The sequence below is a fragment of the Ranitomeya variabilis genome, chromosome 4, assembly GCF_051348905.1.
Source record: "Ranitomeya variabilis isolate aRanVar5 chromosome 4, aRanVar5.hap1, whole genome shotgun sequence".
Taxonomy (NCBI): Eukaryota; Metazoa; Chordata; class Amphibia; order Anura; family Dendrobatidae; genus Ranitomeya; species Ranitomeya variabilis.
Window position 1 is genome coordinate 712,476,426 of NC_135235.1, and position 13,833 is coordinate 712,490,258.

The 13,833-nt window shown below is 43.0% G+C and overlaps 1 protein-coding gene across 5 annotated transcripts in view; it reads left to right on the forward strand.

The window, feature by feature from the left end:
* Nucleotides 1-12,835, forward strand: part of LOC143766547 (uncharacterized) — a 58,042-nt gene extending 45,207 nt beyond the window's left edge. For 4 of the 5 annotated variants that reach the window (XM_077254310.1, XM_077254312.1, XM_077254314.1 and 1 more), the window contains exon 7: nt 9,710-12,835. In XM_077254310.1, coding sequence (XP_077110425.1) covers nt 9,710-11,574 — 1,865 coding nt within the window. In that variant the 3' untranslated portion in view covers nt 11,575-12,835. The remainder of the gene's footprint in view (nt 1-9,709) is intronic. The other variant, XM_077254315.1, reaches the window with a different exon arrangement.
* The last annotated feature ends 998 nt before the right edge of the window (nt 12,836-13,833 follow it).

Below are 13,833 nucleotides of genomic sequence, written 5' to 3' on the forward strand. Positions count from 1 at the left end.
AAAATGCAATAACTGACGATCAAAACATCATATATGCACCAAAATGGTATAATTAAAAATGTCAGCTCAGTGCGCAAAAAATCAGCCCTCACCCAACCCAAGATCACGAAAAATGGAGAAGCTACGGGTATCGGAAAATGGTGCTATTTATTTATTTATTTTTTAACCCCTTCCCGACCTGTGACACAGCGTAGGCGTCATGAAAGTCGGTGCCAATCCGACCTGTGACGCATATGCTGTGTCACAGAATGATCGCGTCCCTGCAGGCCGGGTGAAAGGGTTAACTCCAATTTCACCCGACATGCAGGGACAGGGGGAGTGGTACTTTAGCCCAGGGGGGGTGGCTTTAGCCCAGGGGGGATTGGCTGTTGAAAGTGCAACAGCCAATCAGAGCAATTTGTAATATTTCACCTATGAAAATGGTGAAATATTACAATCCAACCATGGCCGATGCTGCAATAGCATCAGCCATGGCTGGAGACCCCGAACTGCCCACCCCACCGACTGATGGCGGCGATCTGCAGCCGCCGTCAGTGTTCCGTACCCCTCCGTCCTGTCCTAAGCGCCTTCCTCTCCCATCCGACACTCCCCACCCTCCCCTCTGCCCCCCCCCCGCTGTCCGATCGCCCCCCCCATACTTACCTAGTCCCGGTGTCCTCGGTCTTCTCGCATGGGCGCCACCATCTTGGAAAATGGCATGCGCAGTGCGCCGGCCGATTCGTTCTTTGCACATTTTGATCGCTGCAATAGGTTCTATCACAGCGATCAAAATAAAAAAATAGTAAATAACCCCCCCCTCCTTTATCACCCCCATAGGTAGGGCCAATAATAAAATACTGAAAATATATTTATTTTTGTTTTTCTGTTAGGATTAGGGGTAGGGTTAGGGGTAGGGTTGCACTTAGGGTTGCACTTAGGGATGCACTTAGGGTTGCACTTAGGGATGCACTTAGGGTTGCACTTAGGGTTGCACTTAGGGTTGCACTTAGGGATAGTGTTGCACTTAGGGATGCACTTAGGGATAGGGTTGCACTTAGGGTTGCACTTAGGGATAGGGTTGCACTTAGGGTTGCACTTAGGGATGGGGTTGCACTTAGGGATAGGGTTGCACTTAGGGATAGGGTTGCACTTAGGGATAGGGTTGCACTTAGGGATAGGGTTGCACTTAGGGATAGGGCTGCACTTAGGGATAGGGTTGCACTTAGGGATAGGGCTGCACTTAGGGATAGGGCTGCACTTAGGGATAGGGCTGCACTTAGGGATAGGGCTGCACTTAGGGATAGGGCTGCACTTAGGGATAGGGCTGCACTTAGGGATAGGGCTGCACTTAGGGATAGGGCTGCACTTAGGGATAGGGCTGCACTTAGGGATAGGGCTGCACTTAGGGATAGGGCTGCACTTAGGGATAGGGCTGCACTTAGGGATAGGGCTGCACTTAGGGATAGGGCTGCACTTAGGGATAGGGCTGCACTTAGGGATAGGGCTGCACTTAGGGATAGGGCTGCACTTAGGGATAGGGCTGCACTTAGGGATAGGGCTGCACTTAGGGATAGGGCTGCACTTAGGGATAGGGCTGCACTTAGGGATAGGGCTGCACTTAGGGATAGGGCTGCACTTAGGGCTGCACTTAGGGCTGCACTTAGGGCTGCACTTAGGGCTGCACTTAGGGCTGCACTTAGGGCTGCACTTAGGGCTGCACTTAGGGATAGGGCTGCACTTAGGGATAGGGCTGCACTTAGGGATAGGGCTGCACTTAGGGATAGGGCTGCACTTAGGGATAGGGCTGCACTTAGGGATAGGGCTGCACTTAGGGATAGGGCTGCACTTAGGGCTGCACTTAGGGATAGGGCTGCACTTAGGGATAGGGCTGCACTTAGGGCTGCACTTAGGGATAGGGCTGCACTTAGGGATAGGGCTGCACTTAGGGATCGGGTTAGAATTAGGGTTAGGGTTACAATTAGTGTTAGAGTTAGGGTTAGAATTAGGGCTAGGGTTGGAATTAGGGTTAGAATCAGGCTATGTGCACATGGTGCAGATTTGGCTGCGGATCCGCAGCGGATTGGTCGCTGCGGATTCGTAGCAGTTTTCCATCATGTTTACAGTACCACATAAACCTATGGAAAACCAAATCCGCTGTGCCCATGGTGCGGAAAATACAGCGGGGAAACACTGCGTTGTACTTTCCGCAGCATGTCAATTCTTTGTGCGGATTTCGCAGCGTTTTACACCTGCTCCATAATAGGAATCCGCAGGTGAAATCCACACAAAAACACACTGGAAATCCGCGGTAAATCAGCAGGTAAAGCGCAGTGCGTTTTACCTGCAGATTTTTCAAAAACTGCGGAAAAATCCGCACACAAGTCCGCAACGTGGGCACATAGCCTTAGGGTTAGGGTTGGAATTAGGGTTAAGACTAGGGTTAGGGGTGTGTTGGGGTTAGGGTTGGGATTAGGATTAGGAGTGTGTTGGGGTTAGTGTTGGAGTTAGAATTGAGGGGTTTCCACTGTTTAGGCACATCAGGGGGTCTCCAAACGCGACATGGCGCCACCATTGATTCCAGCCAATCTTGCGTTGAAAAAGTCAAATGGTGCTCTCTCCCTTCCGAGCCCCGACGTGTGCCCAAACAGTGGTTTACCCCCACATATGGGGTACCAGTGTACTCAGGAGAAACTGGACAACAACTTTTGGGGTCCAATTTCTCCTGTAACCCTTGGGAAAATAAAAAATTGCAGGCTAAAAAATTTATTTTTGAGGAAAGAAAAATGATTTTTTATTTTCACGGCTCTGCGTTATAAACTTCTGTGAAGCACTTGGGGGTTCAAAGTGCTCACCACACATCTAGATTAGTTCCTTTGGGAGTCTGGTTTCCAAAATGGGGTCACTTGTGGGGAGTTTCTACTGTTTAGGCACATCAGGGGCTCTGCAAACGCAACGTGACGCCCGCAGAGCATTCCATCAAAGTCTGCATTTCAAAATGTCACTACTTCCCTTCCGAGCCCTGACGTGCGCCCAAACAGTGGTTTACCCCCACATATGGGGTATCGGCGTACTCAGGAGAAACTGGACAACAACTTTTGGGGTCAAATTTCTCCTGTTACCCTTGGGAAATTAAAAAATTGCTCGCTAAATCATCTTTTTTGAGGAAAGAAAAATGATTTTTTATTTTCACGGCTCTGCGTTGTAAACTTCTGTGAAGCACTTGGGGGTTGAACGTGCTCACCACACATCTAGATAAGTTCCTTGGGGGGTCTAGTTTCCAAAATGGGGTCACTTGTGGGGGGTTTCTACTGTTTAGGCACATCAGGGGCTTTGCAAACGTAACATGATGCCCGCAGACCATTCCATCAAAGTCTGCATTCCAAAACGTCACTACTTCCCTTCCGATCCCCGGCATGTGCCCAAACGGTGGTTTACCCCTACATATGGGGTACCAGCTTTTTAAGGAGAAACTGGACAACAACTTCTGGGGTCAAATTTCTCCTGTTACCCTTGGGAAAATAAAAAATTGGGGGCTAAAAATCATTTTTTGAGAAAAGAAAAATTATTTTTTATTTTCACGGCTCTGCGTTATAAACTTCTGTGAAGCAGCTGGGGGTTTAAAGTGCTCACTATGCATCTAGATAAGTTCCTTGAGGGGTCTAGTTTCCAAAATGGGGTCACATGTGGGGGAGCTCCAATGTTTAGGCACACAGGGTCTCTCCAAACGCGACATGGTGTCCGCTAACGATGGAGATAATTTTTCATTCAAAAAGTCAAATGGCGCTCCTTCCCTTCCGAGCCTTACCATGTGCCCAAACAGTGGTTTACCTCCACATGTGAGGTATCGGTGTACTCAGGAGAAATTGTCCAACAAATTTTTGGATCCATTTTATCCTGTTGCCCAGGTGAAAATGAAAAAATTGACGCTAAAATAATTTTTTTGTGAAAAAAAAGTACTGTTTCATTTTTACGGATCAATTTGTGAAGCACCTGGGGGTTTAAAGTGCTCACTATGCTTCTAGATAAGTTCCTTGGGGGGTCTAGTTTCCAAAATGGGGTCACTTGTGGGGGAGCTCCAATGTTTAGGCACACGGGGGCTCTCCAAACACGACATGGTGTCCGCTAAAGATTGGAGCCAATTTTTCATTGAAAAAGTCAAATGGCGCTCCTTCCCTTCCGAGCCCTGCCGTGCACCCAAACAGTGGTTTACCCCCACATATGAGGTATCAGCGTACTCAGGACAAATTGGACAACAACGTTCGTGGTCCAGTTTCTCCTTTTACCCTTGGGAAAATAAAAAAATTGTTGCTAAAAGATCATTTTTGTGACTAAAAAGTTAAATGTTCATTTTTTACTTCCATGTTGCTTCTGCTGCTGTGAAACACCTGAAGGGTTAATAAACTTCTTGAATGTGGTTTTGAGCACCTTGAGGGGTGCAGTTTTTAGAATGGTGTCACTTTTGGGTATTTTCAGCCATATAGAACCCTCAAACTGACTTCAAATGTGAGGTGGTCCCTAAAAAAAATGGTTTTGTAAATTTTGTTGTAAAAATGAGAAATCACTGGTCAAATTTTAACTCTTATAACTTCCTAGCAAAAAAAAAAATTTGTTTCCAAAATTGTGCTGATGTAAAAGTAGACATGTAGGAAATGTTATTTATTAACTATTTTGTGTTACATAACTCTCTGGTTTAACAGAATAAAAATTCAAAATGTGAAAATTGCAAAATTTTCGCCAAATTTCCATTTTTTTCACAAATTTCCATTTTTTTCACAAATAAACGCAGAAATTCTAAAGAAATGAGGTATCGCGCTAAAACCACTATAGACAACTTGTGCTACAAGTTGTGTGATAAACCTATTTTACCCAAGTTGTGTGATAAACCTATTTTACCCACAGTAGATTAGACTGTCAAAATTGGTGACAGGCACATGTGAAAATGAAGAATAAACATAGGCACTTACTGCGTCATGGAGGATAGTGCCGCTAGGTGTACTGATCTGCGGATGTTGATACTGAAGGTTTCAGACCACAGGACGACAGGAGACTTGCTCTTTTGTGTGAAAAGCCCGCAGAGCCAGAAGCTCCCTGGCCGGTGGTGATCCTGGATGCGCGGCTGAAAAAATGGCCGACGCTGCTGAACTATGCAGCGTGTGACGTCACAAAGGCTACGGAGCTAGAAAGGGGCCAAAACTAACCAACGCGTTTCTAGGGACTGCGTCCCTCTTCGTCAACCAACTAACGCGTTGGTTAGTTTTGGCCCCTTTCTAGCTCCGTAGCCTTTGTGACATCACACGCTGCATAGTTCAGCAGCGTCGGCCATTTTTTCAGCCGCGCATCCAGGATCACCACCGGCCGGGGAGCTTCTGGCTCTGCGGGCTTTTCACACAAAAGAGCAAGTCTCCTGTCGTCCTGTGGTCTGAAACCTTCAGTATCAACATCCGCAGATCAGTACACCTAGCGGCACTATCCTCCATGACGCAGTAAGTGCCTATGTTTATTTTTCATTTTCACATGTGCCTGTCACCAATTTTGACAGTCTAATCTACTGTGGGTAAAATAGGTTTATCACACAACTTGTAGCACAAGTTGTCTATAGTAGTTTTAGCGCGATACCTCATTTCTTTAGAATATTTTGGTTCACCTGTGGGTGTGACAGGGGAGGCACGGCACCTGTCTGGTATCAGCAGCTTTTTTCCCAGTTTGTCACGAGCGCCAGTGTGATAATTCTTTGTTGGTTAAACGCAGAAATTATCGACCTAAATTTACCACTAACATGAAGCCCAATATGTCACGAAAAAACATTCTCAGAACCGCTAGGATGCGGTGAAGCGTTCCAGAGTTATTACCTCATAAAGGGACACTGGTCAGAATTGCAAAAAACGGCCAGGTCATTAAGGTCAAAATAGGCTGGGTCATGAAGGGGTTAACAAAGTTTGGATTTCTTTTTTCACCACTTAGATAAAAAAGAACGTAGATATGTTTGGTGTCTATGAATTTGTGGTAATCTGGAGAACCATACTGGCTGGTCAGTTTTAGTATTTAGTGAATATAGTAAAAAAGCAAGACAAAAAACAACTGTGGGATTGCCCTTTTTTTTCCAATTTCACTGCACTTGGAATTTTTTTTCCCGTTTTCCAGTAAACAATATGTTAAAACTAAACTCTTGTTCAAAAATACAACTCAACCCACAAAAAACAAGCCCTCACATTACAATATTTAACAAAAAATAAAAGTTATGGCTCTGGGAAGAAGTGGAGCAAAAAATGAAAATGCAAAACCAAAAATACCTCTGGTCGTTAAGGGGTTAAAAAGGTCTCCATTCCCTTTTCCAAATGCTTGAGATCTAAATTTATCAAACGTCTGCTCTACACTATTGGGCTATATGCACACAATCCATTTTCGTGGCATTTTTTTTTACGTCTGTAAATGCTCCAAAAATGCAATGGAATACTAAAGCAAGGGAAATCACAGACCATCCTGAAGTGTACTGCACATTATCAGTAAATTTCTGTCCGTATTTGTATTGTTTTATTTTCTGCAGCATGCCAATTCTTTTTGCGTTTCTGCTGCGTTTTTGACTCTTTGACTTCAACTGAGTCAGTCAAATCTGCAGCTAAAACACAGGTGTAAAAAGGTTTGCGGACTAGCTTCAGATTTGCTGTCAAAAACGCTGCAAATTGTCAAAGGGAAATACTGTCAAAAGGAGGAAGAGTGTGTGGGCGGAGAATATGTATGTGTCTGTGTGTGAGCGGAGAATACGTGCGTGTGTGTCTCTGTGTGTGGGCGGAGAATGTGTGTCTGTACTCAAGCGACGGACATGTATACCCAGGCGTCGTCTGATGGGACTACTACTCCCATCTGGCTACATCTTTTGACAGGAGGTAGTCGCTACTGCAGTGTACCACTGAGCCCCCGTGAAAGTTCACTGGAGTTGATTAGCTGATCAGCTCCGGTGCTCTCACTTACGGCATCGCTGTATGGGAAAGTTCTCACACAGCGGTAGTGCCCTAAGTGAGAGAATCGCAGCTGATCAGCTGATGAACTCCAGTGAACTCTCACAGCAGCGCAGTGTTACACTGCGGGAATAATTACCTCCTGTCAATGTATCACTGGAGGCCAGGTATAGCAGTCACATCTCCTGATGTGACTGCTCTACACGTGAGATCGCCGTGGGACACTTGATATTAAATGGACTACGGCGGACAGGATAGTATATGTTCGTTTATTATTGTTTTGATTGTTTGCGGGAGACAAGGGAGTTGGAGATTAGGCATTCAGTAAATATGGTACATTTTGATTCAATAAAGGAGTCTGTGATTATTTCAAATAAAGGACTTTATTCTGGGTGTCTGTGTTTTATACAATATCATTAGGGCTAGTAATGGATAGGTGTCTTATAGAAGTCTCTCCATTACTAACCTGTGGGCTTGATGTCACCTGATAATACAAAGGCGACATCAACCCCACAGATATGAACCTCACTTGCCAACGCTACAGGGCAAGTGGGAAGAGCGAGGCTAAGTGCCAGAACTGGCGCATCTATAAGATGTGCCATTTCTGGGGTGGCTGAGAGCTGAAGTTTCTAACCTGGGGGATGCCAATATCCATGGTCCCTTCCCAGGCTATTAATAACACCCTGCAGCTGTCTGTCAAGCCTTAGCTGGTTCGAGCTTATAGGAGGAACCCATGTCAATTTTTTTTCTGGGGTTTCCCTGTAAACTAGCCAGTAAAGGCTAAGCAAATGGCTGTGAGCTGATATTTATACTCGTAGCCTGCAAATCTTTGGCTTTTGGCTCCTTCCCAGAATATTTACATCAGCTGTCGGCTTTCCCTCTGCTGGTTATGAAAACTATGCGGGAGCCCGGGCAATTTTTTTAAAAATATTTTGAATAATAAAACAGATATTGCATTTCATGCAGATTTCTGACAATTGCTTTTTTGTTACAGCATATGTAGGTTAATTATGTTAATGCTCCTACATAGGCTGGTGTGTCTTTATTTAATATTAATGAGGATATCTTGTTGAACAAGGAAATTACATCACAATTAATATTTTTTTTTTTTAAATATATCTTTATTTAGCTCTTTGGATATGCAAAAACGCATAAAACCACGTGTATTGTCAGCTGCGTTTTTCTGCCAAGAGATGCAGAAACCGTGTAGCAAATACGCAATGTGCGCACACAGCCTTATATATAGTTTTATTTAAAAGTATATTTCTTGTTGAAATTAATGTGATAGTTTATATTGCTATCGTAAAGGCCAATATTTTCTAAGAGCCACTGAGTTCCATACTTTAATTACCCCGACGAGGTTTTGCCGTTAGTTACTCATTGTTTCTTTTTATACTTAAAAAGACTGTTCAGCTTGATTATTTCAGTAGGTGTGTTATATAGTTGCAGTTTTGCCCATCATCCTTTAACTTCTTTAACCCCTTTACATCTGGATTTACACACAGACCCCTAGGCTTGGACCACATTGATATTTGCATTTCAGTAGTATGAGATGACAAGAAGAATAGTCAGGTAGTCTGGCTACAACCGTGAGGGAAGAGAAAATACAAAATCAAAAGACACAAGAGTAGTCAGTAAACAGGCCGGAGTCACAACAGGAAACAAATACCCAAGCTGGGAGCTGAGTACAGAGGACTGAACCAGAGGAGAACCAGCCTGTATCTCGCAGCTTCCAGCAATATGCTTCAAGCTTTAGTGGGGTGTGGTGCTTTCCAGTTGGCTGAAGTAAGGAGCAGATTACTCTAGCTGGACAGCGTGCACACCCAAACCCATGGATGGTACCCCTGCCAGAATGGATGGTATCACAGGTTGCAGGCAACTTAAACTTGGTGGCTCGACAGTCTGCGCCCCCCAGAGCTTCTGGTTCTTATGTCTCCTCCATTACCAGCGCCGCCTATAGAATGAATAAGCAGACGGCATAAGAGCAGATCCCAGAGAAGCTGGGACACAGCATTTGTAAAAGCCCTAATATGACAAAATGTCAGAAAACCAGAGCAGTAGAAATCCCTATAAAGTGACTCCATTTTGGACAGTATAACCCTCTGTGAATTAATCTTTAGGAGTAGTGACAATTTTGACTCCACAGCCACTTTCCGTTAATTAGCGCACAGTGGATGTTGGAGAGTAAAAATGGAAAATTTACCGTTTTATTACCCAACACATAGTGCCAAGATTGTGCTCCAGAAGACACACGCACCATAAATTAAGTGGGTTCTTCTCACTATAGTAATGCCAAATACATGGATGCTAAATGTGGTTTGAGCACACTGCAAGGCTAGTAAGCGAGGGGGAGATTTAACTTTGGAGAGTGGATATTGCTAGATTGGTTTATGGAAGTGATGTTGCTTTTCAAGCCACTAATAATGTAGAAACCTCTGTTTTTTTCCATTGACAGATGATGGACCTGAGAGGGGACTTGTTTTTTGTAAGATGAGTAGAACTTTTCATTGGTATTATTTTGTCTACATAACATTGTTTGGTGGCTTTTTATTCCATATTTGGGAGGCAGCATGAACAAACTGTTGACTGTTGAACCCCACGCTCCACTGGTTCATCCTATGATGTTTTCTATTAGACTGTGAACTGTCATTTTGTTGGTGAATAATTCAAATATATTACATAAGTTGCCATTTTTAATGACCGTTTAAGTAGAAATGTTCAAAAAATATTAAATTGTTGATATTTCGTGGAAAAATAATTGGTTTTATTCTTAGCAGATTACTGTACCAGGAGATCAGAGGGGCAGCTTTCATCTTCAATTTTCAAATCAGAGGATCTTGAGATCACACGGGATACAATTGAAGTGAATGTCATTACGCCAGATATACCATCATGCCTTCACAGCAAAGATCTGTCATCTGATCCTTTGAAATGGGTCCTGTCTTCTGATTCCTTACCAACTACTAAGGAAAATCAAAGTCATAAAATAAGCATTAAAAAACAAACTGCTCCTAAATCAAAGAAGCCGTTTTCACCTTCCGAATATGGAAATAGCTTTCCGCTTGAAAAGCATTTTCTTAAACATCAAACAATTCACACAGCAGAGAACAGATGTTCTTGTTCAAAATGTGGGAAATGTTTTAACCATAAATCAGCTCTGCTTCAGCACCATAGAATTCACACAGGGGAGAAGCCTTTTTCCTGTTCAGAATGTGGGAAATGTTTTAGCCAGAAATCAGCTCTGCTTCAGCACCAGAGAATTCACACAGGGGAGAAGCCTTTTTCCTGTTCAGATTGTGGGAAATGTTTTAACCGAAAATCAGTTCTTGATTACCACCAGAGAATTCACACAGGGGAGAAACCTTTTTCCTGTTCAGATTGTGGGAAATGTTTTAACCAAAAATCAGATTTGCGTACGCACCAGAGAAGTCACACAGGGGAGAAGCCTTTTTCTTGTTCAGAATGTGGGAAATGTTTTAACCAGAAATCAAATTTGCTTAAGCACCAGAGAATTCACACAGGGGAGAAGGCTTTTTCCTGTTCACAATGTGGGAAATGTTTTTGCCACAAATCACTTTTGCTTAGGCACCAGAGAATTCACACAGGGGAGAAGCCTTTTTCCTGTTCAGAATGTGGGAAATGTTTTAGCCAGAAATCATCTCTGCTTCAGCACCAGAGAATTCACACAGGGGAGAAGGCTTTTTCCTGTTCAGAATGTGGGAAATGTTTTATCCAGAAATCGTCTCTTGATCACCACCAGAGAACCCACACAGGTGAGAAGCCTTTTTCCTGTTCAGAATGTGGGAAGTGTTTTAACCTGAAAGTGCATCTTGATCAGCACCAGAGAACCCACACAGGTGAGAAGCCTTTTTCTTGTTCAGAATGTGGGAAATGTTTTAGCCAGAAATCAGATTTGCTTAAGCACCAGAGAATTCACACAGGGGAGAAGCCTTTTTCATGTTCAGAATGTGGGAAATGTTTTATCCAGAAATCGTCTCTTGATCACCACCAGAGAACCCACACAGGTGAGAAGCCTTTTTCCTGTTCAGAATGTGGGAAGTGTTTTAACCTGAAAGTGCATCTTGATCAGCACCAGAGAACCCACACAGGTGAGAAGCCTTTTTCTTGTTCAGAATGTGGGAAATGTTTTAGCCAGAAATCAGATTTGCTTAAGCACAAGAGAATTCACACAGGGGAGAAGCCTTTTTCCTGTTCAGAATGTGGGAAATGTTTTAGCCGAAAATCGGTTCTTGATCACCACCAGAGAAACCACACAGGGGAGAAGCCTTTTTCCTGTTCAGAATGTGGGAAATGTTTTAGCCAGAAATCAAATCTGCTTAAGCACCAGATAATTCACACAGGGGAGAAGCCTTTTTCCTGTTCAGAATGTGGGAATTGTTTTAGCCAGAAATCAGTTTTGCTTAAGCACCAGAGAATTCACACAGGGGAGAAGCCTTTTTCATGTTCAGAATGTGGGAAATGTTTCATCTGGAAATCGGTTCTTGATTACCACCAGAGAACCCACACAGGGGAGAAGCCTTTTTCCTGTTCAGAATGTGGGAAATGTGTTATCCGGAAATCAGATTTGCTTAAGCACCAGAGAATTCACACAGGGGAAAAGCCTTTTTCATGTTCTTAATGTGGGAAATGTTTTAAACGGAAATTGTGTTTTCTTAAAGGAGTTGTCATCATGTTTTGCCTTGTTAAAATAAAAAAAAAAATCATATTCACCTTCCGTACCGGTGCTGTTCCAGTGGTATCGTCACTCACATTCCTGGGGCTCATGAGGTTGTTGCATCACACAAGCCCTGTGCCCAATCAGCCCCAGCTTCACTGTCCCCGCCCTCGATGTATTGAACATGAAGCCAGTAGGGTTGAGCGAAACGGATCGGACATTTTCAAAAATCGCCGACTTTCAGCAAAGTCGGGTTTCATGAAACCCGACCCGATCCCACTGTGGGTTCGGCCATGCGGTCGGCGATCTTCACGCCAAAGTTGCGTTTCGTATGACGCTTTCCCCGCCATTTTTTCAGCCAATGAAGGAGTGTGGGCAACGTGATGACATAGGTTCCGGCTTGTTTTCTGCGGCGTCACAGGGGGTATAACTGCCATATTACCGTTTGGGATGTAGCGATTTCCACAGTCCAACACAACCAATGCTTTGCACGGAGGGGAGAGAGAGAGAGACTTTGATTTCCCATTGACTTACATTGGGTTTCGTGTTTCGGTCGATCCCCGACTTTTCGCGATAATCGGCCGATTTCAATCGACTCAACTTTTGAGAAAGTCGGGTTTCGTGAAACCCGACTCGATCCTAAAAAAGTAAAAGTCGCTCAACCCTAGAAGCCAGTGCTGTGACTTCTTTGACTTCCTCTTATTGTTCGATTTGTTTGAAGGTGAGAACAGTGAAGCCAGTGCTAATTGGAAGCAGGGCTCATATGACATAAAAACCTGAGCCCCCGAATTGCAAGTGCTGACACTGCTGGAACCGCGCCAGCATGGGAGGTTTACAGAAGTGTTTATATTTTAACAGGACCAAACATGAGGAATGAGAAGTCAAAATCCCACACAAAGGAAATGACATTATCATACCTAGAGTGTGAAAAATGAATTACTGGAAAATAGTATTTTGTTGACCATCAAAAATAACTCAAACTATATACATTATTGACAAATTGTACAAAAACATATAAAAGACAGACTTATTATTGAATGAGAAAGGGAAATTACTATATTTCATGGTCTATAATACACACTTTTTTATTAGATAATTTTTATTAAGAAAATTACACAATAGTTTTTACAAAGAGACATCAGTAGGACAAATATTTTCAATGTTACATGGTATCATTATATGTTATTGTTCTACATAAAATATAATAAAGTTGTCATCTTCCAAGGATTCGATTTATTTATTTATTTTTTTCATTCAAACTAATACAACCATCCCTCCCCGATAATACTCCAGAGAAATCTGTATTCATATTATTTTTTTTGTGGTGTGTATACATTAGAATATCTGCCATTCAGTTATCATAATTAGTTTGCATGTGTACTCGCCCTACTTATCTCATTTAACCTGGATTGATGATACTACAAGTGTTCATGAAGCCAGAAATTGCCATATGTTATTTCTCTGGAGTACTCCAGATGGTAGACATGGAACATTCAACCAGGTTCCCCAGATGTTGTCAAATTTCCAACCAAATAATATGGTTTTGCTTATTTATTAACTCATTAACTGTCGGTGGTTGACCATCTGGCCAATGTTGTGCAATAAGTTTGTAAGCTTGATACAATGTTCGCAAAAGATCTACAGCCATTGGGGATTCAAAACTTCCATAATCCGCATCACATCTGCTTCCTATTTTAATGTAGCGGTCAAGGGATGGTCTCCCATGTGAGACTGAGAGAGTTTCTGATAGATGTTTGAAATTAAGCCGGTGGTGTATTTTGCCGCTGCTATTGAGTCTCTAGTAAATATTTCGTATATCCGGTGCCACAGCACTAAAATGAATTATGCATGCAGATCTAAGTTGTAGGTATCGAAAGAAGAGGCCGTGAGGCAATGCAAACTCTTTTTGTAGTTTGTTAAAGCTTTTAAGTGTTCCATTTCCTACTAACTGATCTAAAGTCTGAATTCCCCTTGATTCCCAACCTCTGAAACCAGTAAATTTGTCAAAGTCCACCAGTCGCTGATTTTGCCATAATGGGGTAAAATTAGAGTATTCCCTTATCCCAAACAGTCTCTCCTCTGTCCTACACGTTTTACATTATTGCTAAGGTCTCAACAGGATAACTCCTAGCAATTGGCTGGAAGCCATCTTACAGGTGTAGTAATTATACTAAATAGCTCTGAAAAACAAGCTGGAGGGTATTCAGTATATGCTTGTGCTGC